The sequence below is a fragment of the Temnothorax americanus genome, unplaced genomic scaffold, assembly GCF_048541705.1.
Source record: "Temnothorax americanus isolate GAGA-0224 unplaced genomic scaffold, ASM4854170v1 Scaffold4, whole genome shotgun sequence".
Taxonomy (NCBI): domain Eukaryota; kingdom Metazoa; phylum Arthropoda; class Insecta; order Hymenoptera; family Formicidae; genus Temnothorax; species Temnothorax americanus.
In genome coordinates this window covers 6,119,408-6,140,704 of record NW_027509547.1, presented here as the reverse complement: position 1 = coordinate 6,140,704, position 21,297 = coordinate 6,119,408, and the positions used below count along the sequence as shown (strand labels likewise).

Here is a 21,297-nt window from a genome sequence, read left to right as displayed (position 1 = left end):
GCAATGTTACTAAACTGGCTTTCCAGCCTTTTGTTTTACTTGCGCGGACGATTAATCTCTGTTGAATTTATCAATAATTAATTAATAATAATTAAAAAAAAAAAAAAACAGAAGGCGCGACGAGAAGCTGTCAAAAAAGTTGTGGCGTGAAGTGTGTCACAGACGTAACATAACATTTTCTTATCTCCATATGATAAGAGAGTTAAGCCTCCATAAATTAACCGACGTCCGCCGATTACTCATTATTTCGGTGAACAGGATTTGCATGCGTGCGCGGTTAACCGAGAATTGGATTTTAATTTGAGGAACTTGGAGAGTTAGGGATGAGAAAGAGGATGTACGAAGTGCGATTAAAATCTCGGGATGCGAATTAATTTCGGTTTTTTTCACGAGGAATATATATCTGCTTGTTATCAGACACGCTCTTATCGCGCTGTGTCTTCCATTCCTGCTGGATTTTGAATCAGGAGCTGCCAGATGACGCTACGTAAGTGTGACGCAGGTCGCTTTCTTTTCTTCCCAGATGTTGTGACGTTACTCCACACTCTCCACGGTGCCGCACCCCGCACCGCACACCGCCATGGTTTGACAGGCTCCGACGACGGGACGAGAAATGTCAATGAAGATCTGACGCGTTGACGGACTCGAGACCGTAAACAAGGATTGTTTTCGCACCATGGACCTGGCCAAGTCGTTCTTCAACGTTCGTGATCACGATGGTTATGTCGGGAAAGACGAGCACGGCGTGAGTATCCGCGCGGTCGAGTCGTTTTGACGCTCGGTCGACTTCTGCTCCAGATTGATAGGCGCGTAAGATAACATGCGGAATCGAGTCCGGTTGACACCTCGCCAAGTCCAAGTCGTTTCTCGAAGCCGTTTACACAGACTAATGGTTGTTTCAGCGTGTAAAAGTATGTTAAATGAAACTGAAACGAGATGGTGAATAAAGTGCCCAGAAATAACTTCAAACTTGCAGCGATTGACCTTTTTTTTTTCTTCAAAAGCAAATTTAGATAAGCAAAGACTATCTTATATTGATCATTTACTTGCGTGGTCTATATTTGTCAAATGTAATTGTACGTTTTAGAAAAAATTAGAAACAGCTGTCTCCGAAGATGAGGTTGAAGTAGAAGTTGGAGGTTTGCGTGGAGAGACCTTGTCGCCAGCGCCTGGTGGTCCCTTTTCGGCGTTAACTCCATCCATGTGGCCGCAAGATATCCTAGCTAAATTGAATCAGCCCGATGATCCGAATTCACAGCCTGAATATAGGTAAAACTTACAATTAAATGTATCAAATAATATGTAAAACTAGGTTGAAAAATTCATAAAAAAGATTATATTTATAGACATCGTAGTATTGTAAAGTAATATTTATAATTGTTCGATTGACCTAGATTTGACGAATTTGGCTTTCGCGTAGAGGAAGAAGATGGCCCTGAACAGAATTCAAAAAAGTTACTAGGAATACCATTTGTCGAAGATCCTCGACACAGGTTGATTAGTCATATTTACTTTGCACACTTAAAATATAGCTGTTACAATTGTATTTATAAAAGGGGTATAAAAGTATACAAAATTGAAATGTATTGGATTTGTTCTTTTAGATTGCAATGGATCGCTCTCTTGGAATTCAGCCATAACAAAGAAGTGGCGGAACTCTCCTGGCAAAATATGGATCGAAGTCTACCACGTACGGATAAATTACGTGAAATGGTTCGCAGTGGCATACCCCATTCCTTAAGACCTCAAATTTGGATGCGAATGTCAGGTATGAAATAAAAATACAACTGTTGGACGACGAGTTATAAAAATACGTTTCTTTTAATTACAGGAGCGCTTCAGAAAAAATGTTCATCGGAGATAACGTACAAAGATATAGTGAAAGCCTCGAGTAATGATGCGTTAATGACCAATAAGCAAATAGAGAAAGATCTCCTTCGCATTATGCCGGCCAACGCGTGTTTTGGTCATCTCCATAGTACTGGTATACCGCGTTTAAGACGCGTTATGCGTGCCTTGGCTTGGCTATATCCTGATATTGGGTATGGACAAGTATATGATTAATTTTATGACTCTTTTGACTGCGTTCCGATATTCACTGGTAGTAAATAACGCAGCCTTTGATAGGTTAAATATATAATATTAACATATAATTTTTATCTCTTGCTGTATCAAGTTACTGTCAAGGTACGGGTACGATGGCAGCGTCATTATTATTACTTTTGGAAGAGGAAGATGCATTTTGGATGATGGCAACGATAGTAGAAGATTTGTTACCAGCTTCTTATTACTCTTCAACATTGTTGGGTAACACATTTTGCCAATCTTATAAAGTATTTGAAGTCAATGAAAATTTAGTGCGTTACGATAAATATTATTATTATTATTATTTCCATAGGTATTCAAGCTGACCAAAAAGTACTTCGCACATTAGTAGCTAATTATCTTCCTGACATAGATCATGTTTTGGTGCAACACGATATAGAATTAAGTCTTATATCTCTACACTGGTTTCTAACTCTGTTCGCATCAGTTGTGCACATGAAAATATTATTACGAATATGGGATATGTTCCTTTTCGATGGATCTATAGTTTTATTCCAAATTACGCTTGGGATGTTGAAGATAAAAGGTATATATTTAATATATATTTTTTATAGAGCGAGTCTATTTTATAATAATTGAATTTTGTTATAAAATACTTATTAAATGTTCTTTCAGAAACAGACTTAAAACAACTGGAGAACTCTGCACAAATATTTAACGCTCTCTCAGATATACCGGGAGACATTGACGATGTGGACCAATTATTCAATGTATATTTCTCTTGATATAATTTTAGAAATACGTTATGACAAAACTCAACTATATTTTAATGTACAGAGTATCCGGTAATTATCGTGCCTACCTCTCGTAGGCAGGTAGAGCGGGTTAAATTAAAAGTCTTTTTTTGTTTTGTAAGTTTCTCAATAATTAATTTCTTATTAATTATTGAGAAACAAAACAATAAAGAACTTTTCCATTCAGTTTAACCCGCTTTACCTGCCTACGAAAGATGACACGGTAATTATCGGACACCCTGTGTATTTGATATATATATATATATATATATATATATATATATATTTTAGGTATCTTTAGAAGTTAGTGGGTCACTGACAGACGTGTTAGTCGAGACTCATCGACGTCGTCACTTAGCTTATTTAATGGCTGATCAAGGCGGACTAGTAGGAAATCCGGATGCGGTACCGAACTTGCCGAAACAACATCTGAATAGGTACAAGTGATGAAAAATACATTATATATATTCCTATTTAATATAATTGCAAATTCTTTTTTACTTTTCGTATATGCTTTGCGATACTTTTACAGACGTCAAATGAAGCGAACCAAATCAATGTTACAAACAATTTTATTTGGAAATGATGATAGTGAAGACGATGCAAAGTCTAAAAATATTCGTCAAACAGGTACATATGCAGCAACGTAGAATTTTCAATCAAATTTAGAATTTTATCTAATTTAATATATGAATTTTCAGAAATTCTAGTCGATCTGAGGGAATCTGTTTTACAAGTTGCGAGGCATTTCATAAATGTTGATCCAAAATTAAATAATGTTGCTCTTATAGCAGATTATACGATGGAAAGTCATGCGAAAGATCATGATAATTACGTCAATGTATCACGAACGCGAAAAAGAAGAGCAAAAGCTTTATTAGGTACAAATATATTTCTATTGTTACATAGCGATATAATTAGAGAGGGATTGAGAGGGATTGATTAGGAAGTGTGGGGATGTATTGGGGGAATCGAGATACAGAGGGGGGATGAGGGAAAGAGTTGGAACAGAGAAAGAGGTGCGACAAGGGTGTCTGTTAAATCCGGGTATATTTAATTTATTGATAGATATGGCAGAAGAGAGAGAGAGAAGTACTGAAAAAAGATGGGTGGGAAAAGGGGTGTTTGTATAAAAGATGCGAATGAGGGAGGGGCCTGTGCATACACAACCATAGGGCTGTATACGATACATAACGATATAATTTTAATAACCATAAAAGTAAAAATTCTCATGTAACTTAACAGATCAAGTCAATTGAAGAATGCTGCTCTGCAAATATATTAATTTTGTTACAGATTTTGAAAGACACGATGACGATGAGCTTGGTTTCCGAAAGAATGATATAATTACAATCATTAGTCAAAAAGATGAACATTGCTGGGTAGGAGAACTGAATGGCTTGAGAGGTAATGTATTTACGAAAGAAATTTTACAGTATTATTTGACTATTACGATAAAATGATTTTACGATATCATGAATCCTGTCAATTTTTTTTGCAAACTTCTTTCTCGAAAATTTTTTAAATATTGTTTTGTCATTTTTTGCGATTTTTGTATTATATTCCTCTAATAATCATACAGACCATCAAAGTAAATTTTATATTATTTTCTCATCTTATGTGTGGTAAGTGCATGATATTCAATATGTATTAATCTAACAATATATTTTTAGGGTGGTTTCCCGCGAAGTTTGTAGAATTGCTGGATGAACGAAGCAAACAATATACATGTGCTGGAGACGACGCGGTTAGCGAAGCTGTTACTGACTTGGTAAGGGGTACATTGTGCCCCACTGTGAAAGCAGTATTGGAGCATGGAATGAAGAGACCATCATTTTTGGGCGGACCGTGTCATCCGTGGCTATTTATAGAAGAAGCCTCTAACAGAGAAGTGGAAAAAGACTTCAATTCTGTTTATAGTCGATTGGTGCTGTGCAAAACATATAGGTTGGATGAAGATGGCAAAGTTCTCACCCCAGAAGAGGTATACGACAGATTATTCATACGCTATCATTGTGTGTGTGTGTGTGTGTGTGTGTGTGTGTGTGTGTGTGTGTGTGTGTGTGTGTGTGTGTGTGTGTGTGTGTGTGTGTGTGTGTGTGTGTGTGTGTGTGTGTGTGTGTGTGTGTGTGTGTGTGTGTGTGTTCTCGCGTATATATTCAATAAATAATGAAGGAAATTTTCCAGTTATTATATCGTTGCGTCCAGTCTGTAAATTTAACACATGACAACGCACATGCTCAGATGGATGTGAAATTACGTTCTCTCATCTGTCTCGGATTAAACGAACAAGTGCTTCATTTATGGTTAGAAGTTTTATGTTCCTGTGTAGAAGTAGTACAAAAGTGGTAAGTACATAAGTGTACAAACATATTGTCTTTGTGTGTATGAGAGTGTGTACCATAGAATAGTACATACTTCCTGCTACAATTTATAATAGCATTTAGAATTAATATGCTAATACCTAAATATAATTTAGGTATCAACCATGGAGCTTCATAAATAGTCCAGGTTGGGTGCAAATAAAATGTGAATTAAGAATATTAAGTCAATTTGCATTCAACCTGAATCCCGACTGGGAACTACCGCCCAAAAAGGAACAATCACAGCCTTTAAAAGATGGAGTTCGCGATATGCTAGTCAAACATCATTTATTTAGTTGGGATCTTTAGCACATAAGATAGAGTTAACAATTGATAAGTCTATGCCACTACTCTGATTTTCGTCCAGAAATTTGGGATCTAATTTTCCATTTCTAGTCTCTAATTTAATATAGTAAAAAAAAAGATCAGAATATATTTAAATATATTTTAATTTTTTAAAATTTTTATAAATAACGGCAATCTCGAAGATCGAAGAGATTTTTATCGTCTAAAATTTTGAAGTTTAATGCACAATAATGACTAAGAAACGTAACGTACAAATAAATAATCTCGTTTTTATCATTATAACAGCATTTATAGATGTTATTAGAAAGAAAATTATATTTTATTAATTTATTTAATTGCACCCACGGACACACACACACACACACACACACACACATATAATAAACAGTCGTGATAGAAGAGACCCTACTTACATATTAAATCTTTTCTTTTTTATATATCCAAGCAAATTATATTTTAAGAAGCTTTTTAAAGTAATATCTCTGCAAAAGTAATTATGTATCTACCGAAATAATTAACAACTTCGGAGAAAAATAAGATATATCTATGAAATAAAAATACTAGGATAGAAAGTATTAGATAACCAAAGTTGTATCGTGTCTAGTTGTATAAATGTTATTACGTAGTTGTAATATTCCTTTATGAAAAATTAGTTTTATAATTCTTTATCATAAGAGAAGAAACGTTGATGCACTCAACAAATAATATAATAATATATGTATATGTATAAACATATTATACGATCTCTGTAGATATCTCTATGTATGTAAAGAGAATATATATTGTCATATCTTCAAGCGTGTTACGCAGTAAACATTATAATTTAAGAGATTTATTTTTAAGCAGTGCCTTTGACATACGGATACTTATAATTGAAAAAGATTCTATATGTATATATTTAAAAATTTTCAGCATTTACACAATGTGAATTATCTATTTTCTTCCAAAGGAATATCGTTAAAAACGTAAAAATTTATTTTACATGACATAATTATGTAATATAATGTAGGATTTTTCATAGATATATTCTTTGTATATTTATTAATCAATCAAGTTTATGCTTTTTATCGCAACACGGATCTGTGAAAGTTTCATCAATGATTTTTACATTAAGAAACGGTTTTTCCCCTTTAGCTTCAGTAGTTAAAGGTGAAATTTGTAAAAGTCTGTCTTCGTCAAATTTTAAGGGAGCGCGCGTAGCCTTGTACTTTTCAACGGTCAATGCGTCAATATGCAAATCGTGTACGTCCAAAATATCTTCTTCGCACGTTGGTTTGTCAGAGGAATCAATCTCGCACTTGCACAAACGCTTTTTGATATAAATAAAATGTAAATCCATAACATTGGTGCCAGTTTTTCCTGTCTTAATTAAATCCGCTCCCTTCTTGAAGCGCGAGTAGAACGTGTACGTGTCGTTATCTTTTAAAACATTCTCAGGTAACATGCGTTCCACCGCCATTGTCTTCAATATTAAATTATCGATACGTTCGCCAACATCTTCTCGAGGAGACTCTTTTGGACTACTACTGGACTCTCGTCTCTTTGGCTCGACGTTGGATTTTATTATAAATCTACCGGTTTGTCGGTCGCGCGAATCCTGCGTCAGAGTTTTTCTGTCCGTCGTCTCCCGCTCAGCTTTCGCGTCCTCTTTAGTAATCATGGATTTAATTTTTGCGTAAAAATCACGCATCACAGGCGCAATAGCGGGATAACCGAACGCACCTGCCGCGTCAGTAGGACCATCCTGACCATCGGTACCCGCACTGAGCATCGTCACATCGTATTCAGCGAGTCGCGGATAACTCTTGATCTTTGCCAACCAATCTAGCGAAAAGCGTAAAGCTAGCTCCTGATTTCTACCGCCTTTTCCTTTACCCGTCACTACAACCGTGGGTTCTCCTCCCCCGATTAAAACTATACCACCGAGATTGCCGATACAACGAAAGATTTCATCGACTTTATCGATAGATAACGAAAGTATCGGCATAGTCCGTACTTCATCGTAAAATTCCTCTCTCCCCAGCTCATTCAACAAAACAAGACATATCAGACTCGTTACGCGAACGTACGCCGAACTGACGTCCCGTACATTTCCCGTAACGTCATTCCTCAACATTATCGGAGTCAATTTCTTGCGCGAAGCTTCGTAGCTCGCAGCTTCAAGAGCCGTCCTATTGTTTCCCAGAATTATATTCGTCACGTGTCTGAACTGTTTAGCCGGATTCAACAGCGGTTTGTCGTTAAACGTCTCCTTGGACGTTACAACCGCCTTCAAATCACCCTCCAGCGACTGATACAAGTTATACTTCTTTAATATAGCGACGACATTCTCCGGTGGTCTCGGACTGTAAACGGTGGGACCGCTGGCAATTAAGTCTACGGGATCGCCGACAATATCGGACAATATCAGCGCGACAACAGACGCGGGATAGGCCATACGCGCTAGACCGCCACCCTTTACCAGAGACAGCTTCTTCCGCACGGTGTTAAGCTCGGCGATATCGGCGCCCGCGTTTTGCAGCTTCCTACAGAGCTCCAGCTTGTCCTCCTGGTCCAAGACGGGCCTCGGCATGTACAGCAATGCGGATCCTCCACCCGACACCAGTACCACGAGAGTGTCCGTTTCGGTCAGCTTCTCGACCAAGTCTACAATGTCGTGCGTGGTGTCCAACGATCTGCCGTCAGGTTGGTTGTCGACGCCACCCTCGCGATAGTCTACCCTACCGTTGTGTAACCTAGGGAAGCCAGATTTATCCTCGGAGGCCCAAATAGCGTCCATCGATACGCTTGGAACGCTGACAATGCCCCTCTTCAAAGCGTCGCCGAGCTCTCGCTCGAGCTCCACGGCCATTCCCATAACCGCCTTGCCGAAACCGACGAGATAAACGTCCCCGTTCAGCGGAAAGCTCTTGTCGTCGACGTGCAGGACGTTGTCGCGGAGTTTCACTCGCTTCCTTACGATCTCGCTCGGCGACACCGCTTTCACGGCGGAACGAAAGATATCCCGCAGATCGGCCCTCGACTCCGACAGAAATTTCGTGTCCGTTGCCATACCGCGATTTAAATTTATCGTACACTTGGAAATGTTCGAGAGGTTAGGACGAAATGTGGCCGAACGACTGGAAAAATCAAAATAAACATAAACGAAACGTTTCTCCGAGACGTTCAAATTGGAACTGATGAAACGTGCAGAGATTGCGCACTTGCCTGTGCAAAATGAACTTGTGGAATATTCTCTTGCGCATCACGATCGATCGTTGAGCGCATTAACCGCGGCAAGGAAACTCTGATAACGCGCTTCGTTTCTTTATCGGTATAGTTTTCACGCTGTGTTCTACGTCACGTGTTTACGAAATATTTTAAATTAAAAACGTCTCGATGCTTCACATGTTGCGTAAAATGTACAGTCTCACGTAACTTCGCTTACAGGACCGTGTAGAAGAAAAATGCAGCGGAAATTTCGTCAAAACACAACTATATAACTGTTTCTCATTGTTTTTAAATTAATATTTCTCCAAATTAGTTTGTATTAAAATTAATTTTGTTTTCAGTTGCTTTTCATTAGCTTTACGAATATATTTTGCACTATTTGCAATTGTGGCATCCGCCGAGAGAAGTTTTAGTAAATTAAAATTGATAAAATCGTACTTACGACGTTCAATATTGCAAAACAGATTAAATACGATATTATCAATTAAAAATGAAATGGCCAGAGATTGTATTTTTAAAGTCAATAGTCAAGTTGGATCAAAAAAAGTTTTCAGTTTATTATAGAATTATAAAATTCTATCTGTTCTATTTTTGTGATTTATAAATTTCTATTTGTTCTATTTATATTTTATGTAATTCTATTTATGTTCCGTTTTGGAATTTTCTAAAACTAAATTCTAAGTGATTTCGTAGATATTGTATTTCAAGTCGTGCTTAAAAAGAATTTTACATTTCGCGCAGATCAGATTTTTCGCAAACATTGGTGGATTAATTTTTAATCGTTAGACAACCACGCTTCTATCGAACAAGCGAAATTTGAGTTTCGATAATTGTGTCGTCGATAATTGGCAAGAACGGGCAAAGATGTCATTTCGTAAAGACCGTTTCGTAATCAAAGTCTTCTACAATTAGCACGAGAGAGTATTAAAGAAAATAAAAAATGTTCCATACATATTAAAAATTCGAAAACTATTAAACCGAAGATGATTCAACACGACTGCTACATTAGGCAAAATATTTTACGGTGTCACGCACAGAATGTTTTAGGTTTATAAGTGCGAAACTCGAGCGTGTCCATGTTCGAAATTCTTGTTGGCCCTGAAAAGGGCCGGTGTCATATCGTAGCCAAATTCCAATTTACTTGGAACTGGTGTACTTCGTCACTGCCTTGGTGCCTTCGCTGACCGCGTGTTTCGCCAATTCGCCCGGCAGCAGGAGCCTCACGGCCGTTTGTATCTCCCGGGAGGTGATCGTCGAGCGCTTGTTGTAATGCGCCAATCTCGACGCTTCAGCCGCGATTCTTTCGAACACATCGTTCACAAAGCTGTTCATGATGCTCATGGCTTTGCTGGAAATTCCCGTGTCCGGGTGTACTTGTTTCAACACCTTGTAGATGTAGATAGCGTAGCTCTCCTTCCTCTTCTTACGCTTCTTCTTATCGGTCTTGCTGATGTTCTTCTGAGCCTTGCCCGCCTTCTTCACCGCTTTGCCGCTCGCTTTAGGAGGCATTTTCGTACAGTCGGAAGGCTATTTGCGGATAAAACCACGATACAGCGTCCGCGGTGTGCGCACAAGAAAAAACGGTGTCCGATCGGCGCAATGGTATATATACCAGCCGCGAGCTGGCTACGGCGCGCCAATCAGAAGGACGGAAAGCAACCGCGCGTTCCTATTGGTGGAGGGGGCGCCGTCGTCGCAGAGTATAAAATAGCAGCGTTCCCGTTCGAAACGTCACAATCCTCTTGCTTCTCACGAACGAAGCATCTCCGTTAATCCGTATTCGCCAATTGAGCAACATGTCTGGACGCGGAAAGGGTGGCAAAGTCAAGGGAAAGGCGAAGTCTCGTTCCAACAGGGCGGGACTGCAGTTCCCCGTGGGCCGTATTCACAGACTGCTGAGGAAGGGAAATTACGCCGAGCGCGTTGGCGCCGGTGCACCGGTCTACTTGGCCGCGGTGATGGAATATCTCGCCGCTGAAGTATTGGAGTTGGCCGGTAACGCCGCTCGTGACAACAAGAAGACCAGGATCATTCCCCGTCACCTGCAACTCGCCATCCGCAACGACGAGGAATTGAACAAGCTGTTGTCCGGCGTGACCATTGCCCAGGGTGGCGTCCTGCCGAACATCCAGGCCGTCCTGCTGCCCAAGAAGACGGAAAAGAAAGCATAAATCCGGCATCGATCGCAAATGGCCCTTTTCAGGGCCACAACATGTTTTTTTTTACGAAGGAATGGTCTTGTTTAGCTTCAATACCTGCTTTGCTCCGCTGAACGAACATTATTTTTTTTTTCGTATAATTAACTCTTTAACTATGACTATAGTCGACAGATCGAATAGACGACAAATTCGCGAAATATAACCATCGGCCAATAAGCGATTTTACGATTTTAAGATGTGCCGCGATCTGCGATGCAGGGTCTATGGGGATCGCTTATGAATATATACCCGTAGTTAAAGAGTCATTACTTACTGTTAACTGTTAACAGAGGCTGGGTTCCACTTATCGCTCACAACGCTCGCGAGCATCATTTCGTCCTTGTTTAACATTTGACAAACAAGGATGAAATAATTCCACGAGTGTTGCGAGCGATAAGTGGAACGCACCCAGAATTGATAGGGCCAAAGCACATAGGTAACATGGCGTAGCGATGTTAGCGATGTTCGACGGTCGTAGTCCCCGACCTGACAGATACGCCAAAGCTTGTGCGTTACCTATTTACGTCCACGACTACGACTGTCATATGTGCTTGGCCCTTAGATTAATAATCCTCCGTATGAAACGATTTGAACGTTGCGACGTATTGGCGTATACCGTTCTTCGTATTATGGTATTTTTAATGTCTATATAATGGTTTTTACAATTTAAATATTTAAAAAAATAAACTGATCGTGTCTCAATTAACTGCCGCACGGACGAACGTATTTTTAGTTAGTTATGAGATTGATAAGTAGCTCCTCTTTACTTTCAATTATTAATTTAAAAATAAATAAACTCGTTTAATATCTTTAGAGAGACGTTCGTAGACAAAACAAATATTATTTCCTAATAATGCCAAAGATCTGAGTTTGTTTTGTATATGAACAGTTATTATTTATTTCTTTCCTCTAGAATTCTATCTGGCGATTTCGCTCGCTTTGTACTTTTTTTTGCTGACATAATAAATAAAAATAAATAAATAAGAATATACAAGAAATAGTGCATATCTATACCTACCTTGGAGGTAAAAAGTCATATCTCCATTACTAGAAATTTAAAGAAAGCAGGATATATTTGTATCTACCTTAGGAATAAAGAATCGTATTAAAAATTTACAGAAAATAGGATTTTAAGTTTATTATTTAAACATTGTATCTTAAAAACTATAATAATAATAATAATAATAATAGACAAGACCCATCATACAAATTTAAACTTTTGATATATTGGAAAAATATTAACTCCAATTTTGACAAAAACTAGAGATACGTTTCTTTACGTCTACAAGGTACAGATATGCATGTATTAAAACATTTTCATTCGCTCGTGTCTTATCTCGTTTATTTATATGTTTATCCAATAAATATCTGAAAACGATTTAACATCGAGCAAGGTACGTGTGAAACCGTCTCGATTCTCAACACAATGTATCACGAAATGGCGTTGGAGAAGAGAAGTGTCCTTTTCCCATTGTTCGAGCGTCAAATATCACACAAAGAAACGTGGTTCTTCTGTGCCACTTACACAATTTTTGTGTCATAAATCCACTTTCAATATTTATTCAGAATCACGTAGCACGTACTCCGGTGAATAAAATTATTCTCTCGACTAATATATTAGCAAAAAAATACACGAGCAAAATTATATCTACATAAATGCTTCGCAAAGTACGATTTCTTTAATTTATATCTCGAATTTTATCGCGAGACCGTATAAATCGTTTTAATACAATTACGTTGCAAATAAAAAATTTTTTAGTTTGCATGTTTAAATGCGTTAAATTAAACTGTTTAATGGAAAGATACGTTTGAGCGACAAGTCGACTCTCCACAATCCAGTTTAAAGGAATAACCCAATGCAATTTTGACATTTTTGCGCCTCATTACGTTCATATGAATTTTATTGAATCATTTAACTTATTTTATTGTGTTGCAAAATTATCCACATACACGTTTGGTTCGTGCATTCTGTAACTTGGCTTGGCGTCAGGCTATACTCCTCCGACAACGCGAGGCAGCTGTTACTGCGTCGCACCAATGACGCCGGGCTCGGGCCCAGCTGCGACGTGATTGGTCGTCGCGTGGCTCGTCCGTATCGTATATATATGGGAGGTGGTCCCGGGCAAACGATCAATCGACGCTCAGACTTCGTTGGGACGACTATTCGTACGCCGAGAGTTATCGTTGATACCAAACCGATTTCGTCATGCCACCGAAAGCCAGTGGGAAAGCGGTGAAGAAGGCGGGCAAGGCTCAGAAGAACATCAGCAAGACCGATAAGAAGAAGCGTAAGAAGAGGAAGGAGAGCTACGCTATCTACATCTACAAGGTGTTGAAACAAGTACACCCTGATACTGGCATTTCCAGCAAAGCCATGAGCATCATGAACAGCTTCGTGAACGATGTGTTCGAGAGAATTGCCGCCGAGGCGTCAAGATTGGCGCATTACAACAAGCGATCGACGATCACGTCTCGTGAGATACAGACCGCCGTCAGGCTTCTTTTACCCGGAGAATTGGCCAAGCACGCTGTCAGCGAGGGAACGAAAGCAGTGACCAAGTACACTAGTTCCAAGTAAATTGGGATTAAACTACGACGACCGTATAAACGGCCCTTTTCAGGGCCAACAAATGTCCGTAACATGGAAATTTCTTGTTTCGTTCACGTTCACGATATCCACGTCCCTAGCTTGGAATTTTTTGTAATAACAGATAAAACTCTTTAAACTTGATATGTATTTGCGATAAACAATGAAGAAACTTGAGCAATATAATTGTGATGAAGTGATTTGTGATAACGATAATATTTATCTACGTAGTTCAATTATCGTTATATAAACGTTTTTAGAACGCTTGATATTTCAACTGAAATTGTATTTATATTTAGTCATTTAGATTCAAACTGGCTGGAATGATATAATTTTTGTGATAAATTCTTTGCAGTAATTTAAAGGATGCTTATTTTTAGCCACACTATATAAATAGATTAAATTGTTTTAATCATGTGAATATGACTATTTCAACGAGATGGTTAAAAACCGGCAAATACTTAATCACGCGCAGTTTGCGGTGTGCGGAGATGTATATTAATTCACAAAAAGAAATAGGCTATAAAAATTCAGTTCTGCCGGAAAAGCACTTCTCTACGGTAGTATTCACATATCGGTCACATTTTATTAATTGAAATTATTAAGCTTTAAATGCTTCAAAATATTGTCTTAGGTGTATAGTGTCTAACGTCTATTATTCTACTTACATTAGTACTAATAAATAGAGCATTTGGCTTCTTAAATTTTCAGTTGTTAATACGAATAAGATTTCAGTTGCGAATAGTTGTTCTAATATCTCAAAATCATGCGACAGTCGCGTCATGACCTTTAACAGAGCTGTTTTTATTACGTAAATATTTAGAAGTGATTCAAATAAATCAACATTCAATCATAAATACTCATAATTCTAATGTTAATAGCCAGAACGCATCCGTCATATCAACCTATTTTCTAATTGCTTTTATAAGAATGCTAACTAAAATAATGGATTTTCAAATCTTTTGATGAAGAATCATACATTCGCGATAATTTATTCGTTTATACAGATCAGCCTAATGTTCGTAGACTAAGTACCTATATGTGTACGGAGATTGAGATCAGATTAAAATTTGATCAATTAGATCAAAGTTTACTAAACTCAAGATTAGTTTTCTTTATATTCTGATTAAATCAGAATAAAAGCTTTAATTAAATTATACTTGAGCCATATTCACCACTTTAGAATGTAAGACGAGAAAATATCTGACAAGGTGTTTCTTAAAATGTAGTTTTTTTTTACGAAATAATATAATTCAATGAAAAAATTGTGTGTTACGCACAAATGTTTTAAATAGTTTAAGTAGAGTCAAATCCTCTAAAAAAGTAACATTTGCTTACATATAATATTACGTACGTATATTTGAGAATTTTGTATTTACCGTTTGAAATTAAATTGACATTCAATTGTATACAACTATACATTTGTTTATCTCTTTATTATTTTCGACACGATATAGAAGTTTTATATTTATGAAAATCATGAACGTTACACACATACTTACTGAGAATGCCCCGTGAATATAGGAATTACAAAAAAATTGCGCGCGCAAAAGCATATAAAAATATGGTAAAGATGAAATACGTAACGAGAAAGTACTTAAATGCATTTTTATTTTATTCTGAATAAAGTTTCCTTTTCTTTTACATCACGCGATTATTTTAAAAAAACTCATTTTTAAAATATCTAAAAATTGCTTTAATGCTATAACGAGAGAAATTCAATGTTCGAAATATTTGTGGCCCTGAAAAGGGCCGATTGTATACGCAGTAAAAACTGTCGTCTTCCGTCTACATTTAACCGCCGAAGCCGTAGAGAGTTCTTCCTTGGCGCTTCAGGGCGTAGACAACGTCCATGGCAGTTACGGTCTTCCTTTTAGCATGCTCGGTGTAGGTAACCGCGTCACGGATAACATTTTCAAGAAAGACCTTCAGCACACCGCGAGTCTCCTCGTAAATTAGTCCAGAGATACGCTTGACTCCGCCACGGCGCGCCAGACGACGGATGGCCGGCTTGGTGATACCCTGGATGTTATCGCGAAGTACTTTGCGATGTCGCTTCGCTCCTCCTTTTCCCAATCCCTTTCCTCCCTTACCGCGACCAGTCATGACGACTTAAGTTTTCAATCGCTTTGGTACGTGCGCTCCGTGAGAAGAGTCAAACGATTTTGGTGCCTGAATCCGAAAAATTGCCGTTTTTATCACCTGGCCGCAGACACGCTCCCCACCCTGACGGCGTCCGCCAATAGGAACGCTTCGCCTCCACTCCTAGCGCGCCCCACTCTCGAAGCACCGACCAATCACGCGCGACGCAGTTGGTCCGTGCTGCATATATAGAGGCGACTTTTCGGAAAAACGCTCAATCTGACGAAGCAGACGAGGAGCTTCGCTCTTCGCTCGTTCGCTCGTTCGACGTTAGACACATTGACGCATATCGATTATCGATTGACCGTTGCGATGGCACGTACCAAGCAGACTGCTCGCAAATCGACCGGAGGAAAGGCGCCCCGGAAACAATTGGCCACTAAAGCTGCGAGGAAGAGTGCCCCGGCGACCGGCGGTGTGAAAAAACCTCACCGTTACAGGCCCGGCACCGTGGCCCTTCGCGAAATCCGTCGTTACCAGAAAAGTACGGAATTGTTGATCCGTAAATTGCCATTCCAGCGACTCGTTCGTGAGATCGCTCAGGATTTCAAGACTGACCTCCGCTTCCAAAGTTCTGCTGTGATGGCTCTCCAGGAAGCTAGCGAGGCGTACCTCGTGGGTCTTTTCGAAGACACGAACTTGTGCGCTATTCACGCTAAGCGAGTCACCATCATGCCGAAAGACATCCAACTGGCACGTCGTATTCGTGGCGAGCGAGCTTAGGCGCAACAGTTTTATATAAAACAATCGGCCCTTTTCAGGGCCAACAATTCTTTCACGAAGGATAGTCTCACGTTTGCGTATATACACTTAATTTATCCTTATAATTACAGCTAAGTTTACCTTCATTCCTCTTTATAATATTATTAGTATTCTTAAATCTATTAGTAAAATTATTAATAATACAACGTCTGAAATATGTCCAAAATTTCTATTTGTACTTGAAGTTTGAAATATTTCTTCCATACATCGTAATTTATAACGAATTAAATGTAAAATTTATTTTTTTTTTATTTAAGTAAATTGAGTAAAGTACATACAAGAGCACGTAGGCACATTCCCAGTGGAATGTGGAATATGCCCCTTACATTCACAATTAGAGTGTTGTATTTCTGTCTACTGGTTTCATGTGAGAAAATTTAAATTTAAATAAATCTATTAACAGAGTCTAATGGTTTGTGTTTGTGGCGTTTTAATCTTCTCATATCTCCGTTCTTTCCGATAACAGCCTTGTTGCCAGTCGGTTTGGATGAGTCCAGTCTCGGAACGTACTTCCCAGTATGAGCTGCTATTGTTTCCTTTACTGTTTTGATATTTAGATCTCTTCGTATTATTTCATTAAAATTTATTAAACTTCTAATTTAAAAGGAAAATCACTTCTCAATTCAAATTCATTATAACTTATAATCTACGATAAACAACACTTGAATTATTAACGAGTACAAAAATGTTGCTAATATACAATTTGCAAACCTAGTAAAATTCGTAGCACGTCATATATTTTAGATATATGAACGTATAATTTTAAAATCGAATTTTGTGTACAATTTATATTTTATTTAATTGCTCTGAGTTGTAATTTTAGTTTAGGTAAATAGTTTATAGTTACATCTGCGTTAGACGTTTTATCGATATATCTTTCGGGAACGGAGGGCGTGAATATATATAACTCAAATAGATTTTTTACCAAAGAAAAGATTAAGATTCATCAAAATAAAATTATAATATTCAAGTCTCTTAATTACAAATTTTTGAAGATTTTTGCCATTATTGAACTTACATTAATTATATTTAATATAAATATTGCTTAAAGAAATATAAAGCTTTTATTTTTAAAACGTTATGTACGGAAAAATAAAAATATGCAAATATCTACGAAAAATTCCACGTAAAGTTTATACAATGTAAGTGACTTTTCATAAGTAAATCTCTCTAACAATAAGTTTTAAATATAGACGATGATATTTATAATCTTCTTTTTATTTTTCCAAATTTTATGAATTTCCCATAAAGTAGAAATTTTCTGCTTAACTTAAATTTCTCGCTCAAGACTCGTTTTTCTTAAAAACTCTAATAAATTGAGTCTATCGTACGTGAAAAACGGAGATGCTGGAAAAATTTGAAATACAAATAAGTATAAAGAAATTAGATGTAAATAACTACGTCTACATTTTTTTAATAATAAATTTATGATTTTAATAGTAATTTTAAGTCTCTAAAGTTTTTACCTCGAATTTCTGCATGTTTTGAAACTCATCTTATATTCTTTGTATTTGTTTATGTTACATTGACATTTGAATATGAAATAGCATCTAAAAGTTTCCTAAATTGAATTTGTTTGCGCTAACCAATTGTAATTTATTAGCCAAATTCCTCAAGTTACAGGGAGTACTGAGAAGCATAAGAACACTGATGATTACTTTTAGCAATAGAAAAAATAACTATTATGGAAAGGTATTATGTCAAATATTCCAGAATTGTGTATCAAAATGTACATTTGAATTAAGTTTAGCATTGTAGTTGTGTTTAGTTTAAATTTGTTTCTTAGCCTCCCCTTCCTCCGTTTGTGTACACGTTTTTTCTGCATTCTCTGAGCGTATACGTGGGTCTGTCACATTTGACGCTATTTTTCTCTAATTTAAAGTATTTGTAAAAATGTGAAAAAATTCACAAAACGTCTGTCTACATTATAGTTGGCGATTTTATAGTCGTTTTGATAAACATAGTTTATTTAATAATTTTTGGCAGGCTTGCAAATTTTCAAGTTGCAAACAGAGACATCATGCGGCTCGGACGCCGTAGACTCACGTATACAGACAGTTATAACATTGGAAACTTAAATATAATCACATACTTATCGTGATATAATAAAATAAATGTTATAAGTAATTTTAATTTTTATTAATTCAACACTACTAGAGTGCAGTCTGGCAAATTCCAAGTACTATGAACATAGCGTTATTTTTATAACTGCTCCGTGTTATATACTGTAATAAAAGAAAGTTTTACAACTTTGTTAATTTTATTATATAATGGTATAATTTATGCCCAAGTATCAAACTCAATTTAAAATATTCTAAAAACTTCATATTTTTACGATTCAGGCTCTTAAATTAGCTGGGGGTAAACTTCAACTAATCGTATTTATATTTCCTTAATAGCACTAAGTTAAAGCTATTGTTACAAAATTCAAATGACCGTTTTGTATTATTTTAATCCAAAAAGTGTCATAACGTACATTTCTATTTGACGTGACACATTTCCCACTAATTTGAACATTAGGTTATTGATCTAAAAATCTTCTTTAATCCATAATTTGTATTTTATTTATTTACATTTCGTCTCAAATAATGATAAATGAAAATGAGAAACGAGAAACGGTTTCAGCAGTGCGGTAAGGTATATTCAAAGAAACGTATGATCAACCGTCGTAGCAGCTGGTAACGGCATGCAGCCAATGGCAGCGTCGCTCGCGCGCCATTGGTCGACGTTATTGACACGCATTGCATATATATAAGAGCCACTGGCCGAGCTGAAGGCAATTCGCGTTCCGCCGTTGCGCCGTTCGTGTCGATACGTCTCGCGCTCAAATCTCAAACGAGTCGAAATGTCTGGACGTGGCAAAGGAGGCAAGATTAAGGGCAAGTCGAAGACCCGCTCCAACCGAGCTGGACTGCAGTTCCCCGTGGGTCGTATCCATCGATTGCTGAGAAAGGGAAATTACGCCGAACGCGTTGGCGCCGGTGCCCCGGTGTACTTGGCCGCCGTGATGGAGTACCTTGCCGCCGAAGTGTTGGAGTTGGCTGGCAACGCGGCCCGCGACAACAAGAAGACCAGGATCATTCCCCGTCACCTGCAGCTCGCCATCCGCAATGACGAAGAATTGAACAAGCTGCTCTCGGGCGTCACCATCGCCCAAGGTGGAGTGTTGCCTAACATTCAAGCGGTGCTGTTGCCGAAAAAGACGGAGAAGAAAGCGTAATCGTAAACCGATTGCGAGAGACAATTAACAAATGGCCCTTTTCAGGGCCCCAAACATTCGTACGATGGCACAATCTTGTCTGCTTGATGTGCAATTTGTTCCTTATTTTTATTCTTTATACAGTAGTTGACGAAAGGCGAAAGAACACTCGATAGTCAATAGATGTTTGAGACAATCCCGTTTCCAAATTATAAAGTGATGGTTTGCAAGTTATGATGGAATTTACAAATCATTGAAACATTTGTCAACCTGAAAAGAAAGTGATAGAGATATTTAGGAGAATAGGGGCAAGGGAATGACTAGATGAGAAGATGAGAAGGCAGAGCGGAAGAGAGACGAGTGGAGCAAAGGAAAAGTAAGATGGGCAATAATAAAATGCGATAAAAATTTTTATATAGTACAAGCACGATAATGATCGATAGGCTCTAGTTCTGTGAAAAATAAGTGCTTTCCATTTACATCAAAATTCAGATGATTCTCACTTGTGACGTCGTTCTATCCTTTTTGGCAATTAATGAATAATAAAGAGGATGATATCACGAGTGAAAATTATCCGAGTTTTGATGTAAATGAAAAGCAACTAATTTTTCTGTTCCTGCACTAGTTCAAGAACTGTACATACAGTGCAATAGCGCATTCCGTTTCACGCACGACGTGCATAATGCGTCGTGCATCGCGTTTATTCTTGTTGTTCACCGAATGTTTAACATGGATAAATGCATCATGCGTGAAACGGAATGCACCTATACTAAAGCGTGAAAGTCTCGTATTTTCTCCCGCTTAATTTTAATGCATTAATTTCATTGGTATAATTACTGTATAGATTTCCAAAGGACCCGAATCTTCGAAAGAAGTGGGAAGAAGCCCTTATTAATTCCGGTCATACTCAAAAAACATGTGGCAAGGATTTCGAAATACAGTCATATATGCAGCCTACATTTTACAAAAAGCTGCATCGAGACCGTTGGTTTTTCATGTGGTCGGTTGAAACCGAACTCTGTGCCAACAATATTTCTAAATGTACTGATAGGAAGGTACTGATCCCAGTATCTCATATATAATTAATAATTAGTTGGAATCTTTTGTAGGTTCCTTATTTCATTATATATTTGTACATTTTTAATGTAATTTTTTTTTAGTGCGGCTGATATAAACAATACTGAATCATCTAGTACACCATCGGTGAAATTAGAAAGTGGTCAATGTAAAGAGGAAATTTATGAAACTCTTTCAAAAAAGCGAATCTGTCATGCAGGTGATATAAACGTAGGAGAAATAGAAAATATGTCACCAAACATGTTAATCAAATCAATGCGAGTATTGAAGAAGTCGTGCGACAAGAAGGACAAAATGATCCATCGATTGAGAGTATATCAATATCGCCAAAAGAAGAAAATTAACAGCTTACAGGCCTTAGTGCGTAAACTTCGTACAAAGATCTCCTTTCTCAGATTTCATCAGACATTGTACAGGACCTGTATTCCATACACACATCGACAGTTGTCACTTGAAAAAGTGTCGTATGGTTAAAGGATAGGGTATAATGTGATAAAATAAGATACTTTTAAGATGTTACTTTTGTGTATGTGTATATATATATATATATATATATATATATATATATATATATATGTGATATTAATGTATGGAAATGGAAAATGGAAGAGTT

General features: G+C 37.5%; 8 protein-coding genes and 1 long non-coding RNA gene across 9 annotated transcripts; 6 read left to right on the top strand and 3 right to left on the bottom strand.

Moving 5' to 3' along the window:
* The first annotated feature begins 512 nt into the window (after nucleotides 1–512).
* Nucleotides 513–6,850, top strand: LOC143902730 (small G protein signaling modulator 3 homolog). Its single transcript, XM_077415885.1, has 15 exons — nucleotides 513–745; nucleotides 1,088–1,269; nucleotides 1,395–1,493; nucleotides 1,605–1,768; nucleotides 1,832–2,042; nucleotides 2,177–2,307; nucleotides 2,399–2,632; nucleotides 2,722–2,816; nucleotides 3,132–3,277; nucleotides 3,373–3,470; nucleotides 3,542–3,721; nucleotides 4,137–4,247; nucleotides 4,514–4,824; nucleotides 5,028–5,188; nucleotides 5,320–6,850. Exons 1-15 carry the CDS (start codon nucleotides 677–679, stop codon nucleotides 5,510–5,512), a joined length of 2,385 nt encoding a protein of 794 aa, XP_077272011.1. The 5' UTR covers nucleotides 513–676; the 3' UTR covers nucleotides 5,513–6,850.
* On the bottom strand, nucleotides 6,534–8,830 carry LOC143902731 (glycerate kinase). The gene is made up of 2 exons (XM_077415886.1): nucleotides 8,717–8,830; nucleotides 6,534–8,628 (listed from the first exon to the last, which is right to left on the bottom strand). The coding sequence occupies exons 1-2, from the start codon at nucleotides 8,752–8,754 to the stop codon at nucleotides 6,555–6,557; spliced, it is 2,112 nt and encodes a 703-aa protein (XP_077272012.1). The 5' UTR covers nucleotides 8,755–8,830; the 3' UTR covers nucleotides 6,534–6,554.
* A 423-nt stretch (nucleotides 8,831–9,253) lies between these two features.
* On the bottom strand, nucleotides 9,254–10,295 carry LOC143902444 (histone H2B-like). The gene has a single exon (XM_077415354.1). The coding sequence runs from the start codon at nucleotides 10,226–10,228 to the stop codon at nucleotides 9,857–9,859; it is 372 nt and encodes a 123-aa protein (XP_077271480.1). The 5' UTR covers nucleotides 10,229–10,295; the 3' UTR covers nucleotides 9,254–9,856.
* A 141-nt stretch (nucleotides 10,296–10,436) lies between these two features.
* LOC143902442 (histone H2A) lies at nucleotides 10,437–11,904 on the top strand. The gene has a single exon (XM_077415352.1). The coding sequence runs from the start codon at nucleotides 10,516–10,518 to the stop codon at nucleotides 10,888–10,890; it is 375 nt and encodes a 124-aa protein (XP_077271478.1). The 5' UTR covers nucleotides 10,437–10,515; the 3' UTR covers nucleotides 10,891–11,904.
* A 1,125-nt stretch (nucleotides 11,905–13,029) lies between these two features.
* On the top strand, nucleotides 13,030–13,548 carry LOC143902443 (histone H2B-like). Its single transcript, XM_077415353.1, has one exon. It carries the CDS (start codon nucleotides 13,124–13,126, stop codon nucleotides 13,493–13,495), a length of 372 nt encoding a protein of 123 aa, XP_077271479.1. The 5' UTR covers nucleotides 13,030–13,123; the 3' UTR covers nucleotides 13,496–13,548.
* Nucleotides 13,549–15,245: 1,697 nt separating this feature from the next.
* Nucleotides 15,246–15,663, bottom strand: LOC143902445 (histone H4). Its single transcript, XM_077415355.1, has one exon. It carries the CDS (start codon nucleotides 15,608–15,610, stop codon nucleotides 15,299–15,301), a length of 312 nt encoding a protein of 103 aa, XP_077271481.1. The 5' UTR covers nucleotides 15,611–15,663; the 3' UTR covers nucleotides 15,246–15,298.
* Nucleotides 15,664–15,868: 205 nt separating this feature from the next.
* On the top strand, nucleotides 15,869–16,406 carry LOC143902441 (histone H3). Its single transcript, XM_077415350.1, has one exon. The coding sequence runs from the start codon at nucleotides 15,959–15,961 to the stop codon at nucleotides 16,367–16,369; it is 411 nt and encodes a 136-aa protein (XP_077271476.1). The 5' UTR covers nucleotides 15,869–15,958; the 3' UTR covers nucleotides 16,370–16,406.
* Nucleotides 16,407–19,181: 2,775 nt separating this feature from the next.
* LOC143902405 (histone H2A-like) lies at nucleotides 19,182–19,672 on the top strand. Its single transcript, XM_077415287.1, has one exon. It carries the CDS (start codon nucleotides 19,254–19,256, stop codon nucleotides 19,626–19,628), a length of 375 nt encoding a protein of 124 aa, XP_077271413.1. The 5' UTR covers nucleotides 19,182–19,253; the 3' UTR covers nucleotides 19,629–19,672.
* Nucleotides 19,673–19,772: 100 nt separating this feature from the next.
* LOC143902406 (uncharacterized) lies at nucleotides 19,773–21,231 on the top strand. Its single transcript, XR_013258359.1, has 3 exons — nucleotides 19,773–19,983; nucleotides 20,452–20,662; nucleotides 20,768–21,231. It is a non-coding gene; the product is annotated as an uncharacterized LOC143902406 (long non-coding RNA).
* Nucleotides 21,232–21,297: the final 66 nt, after the last annotated feature.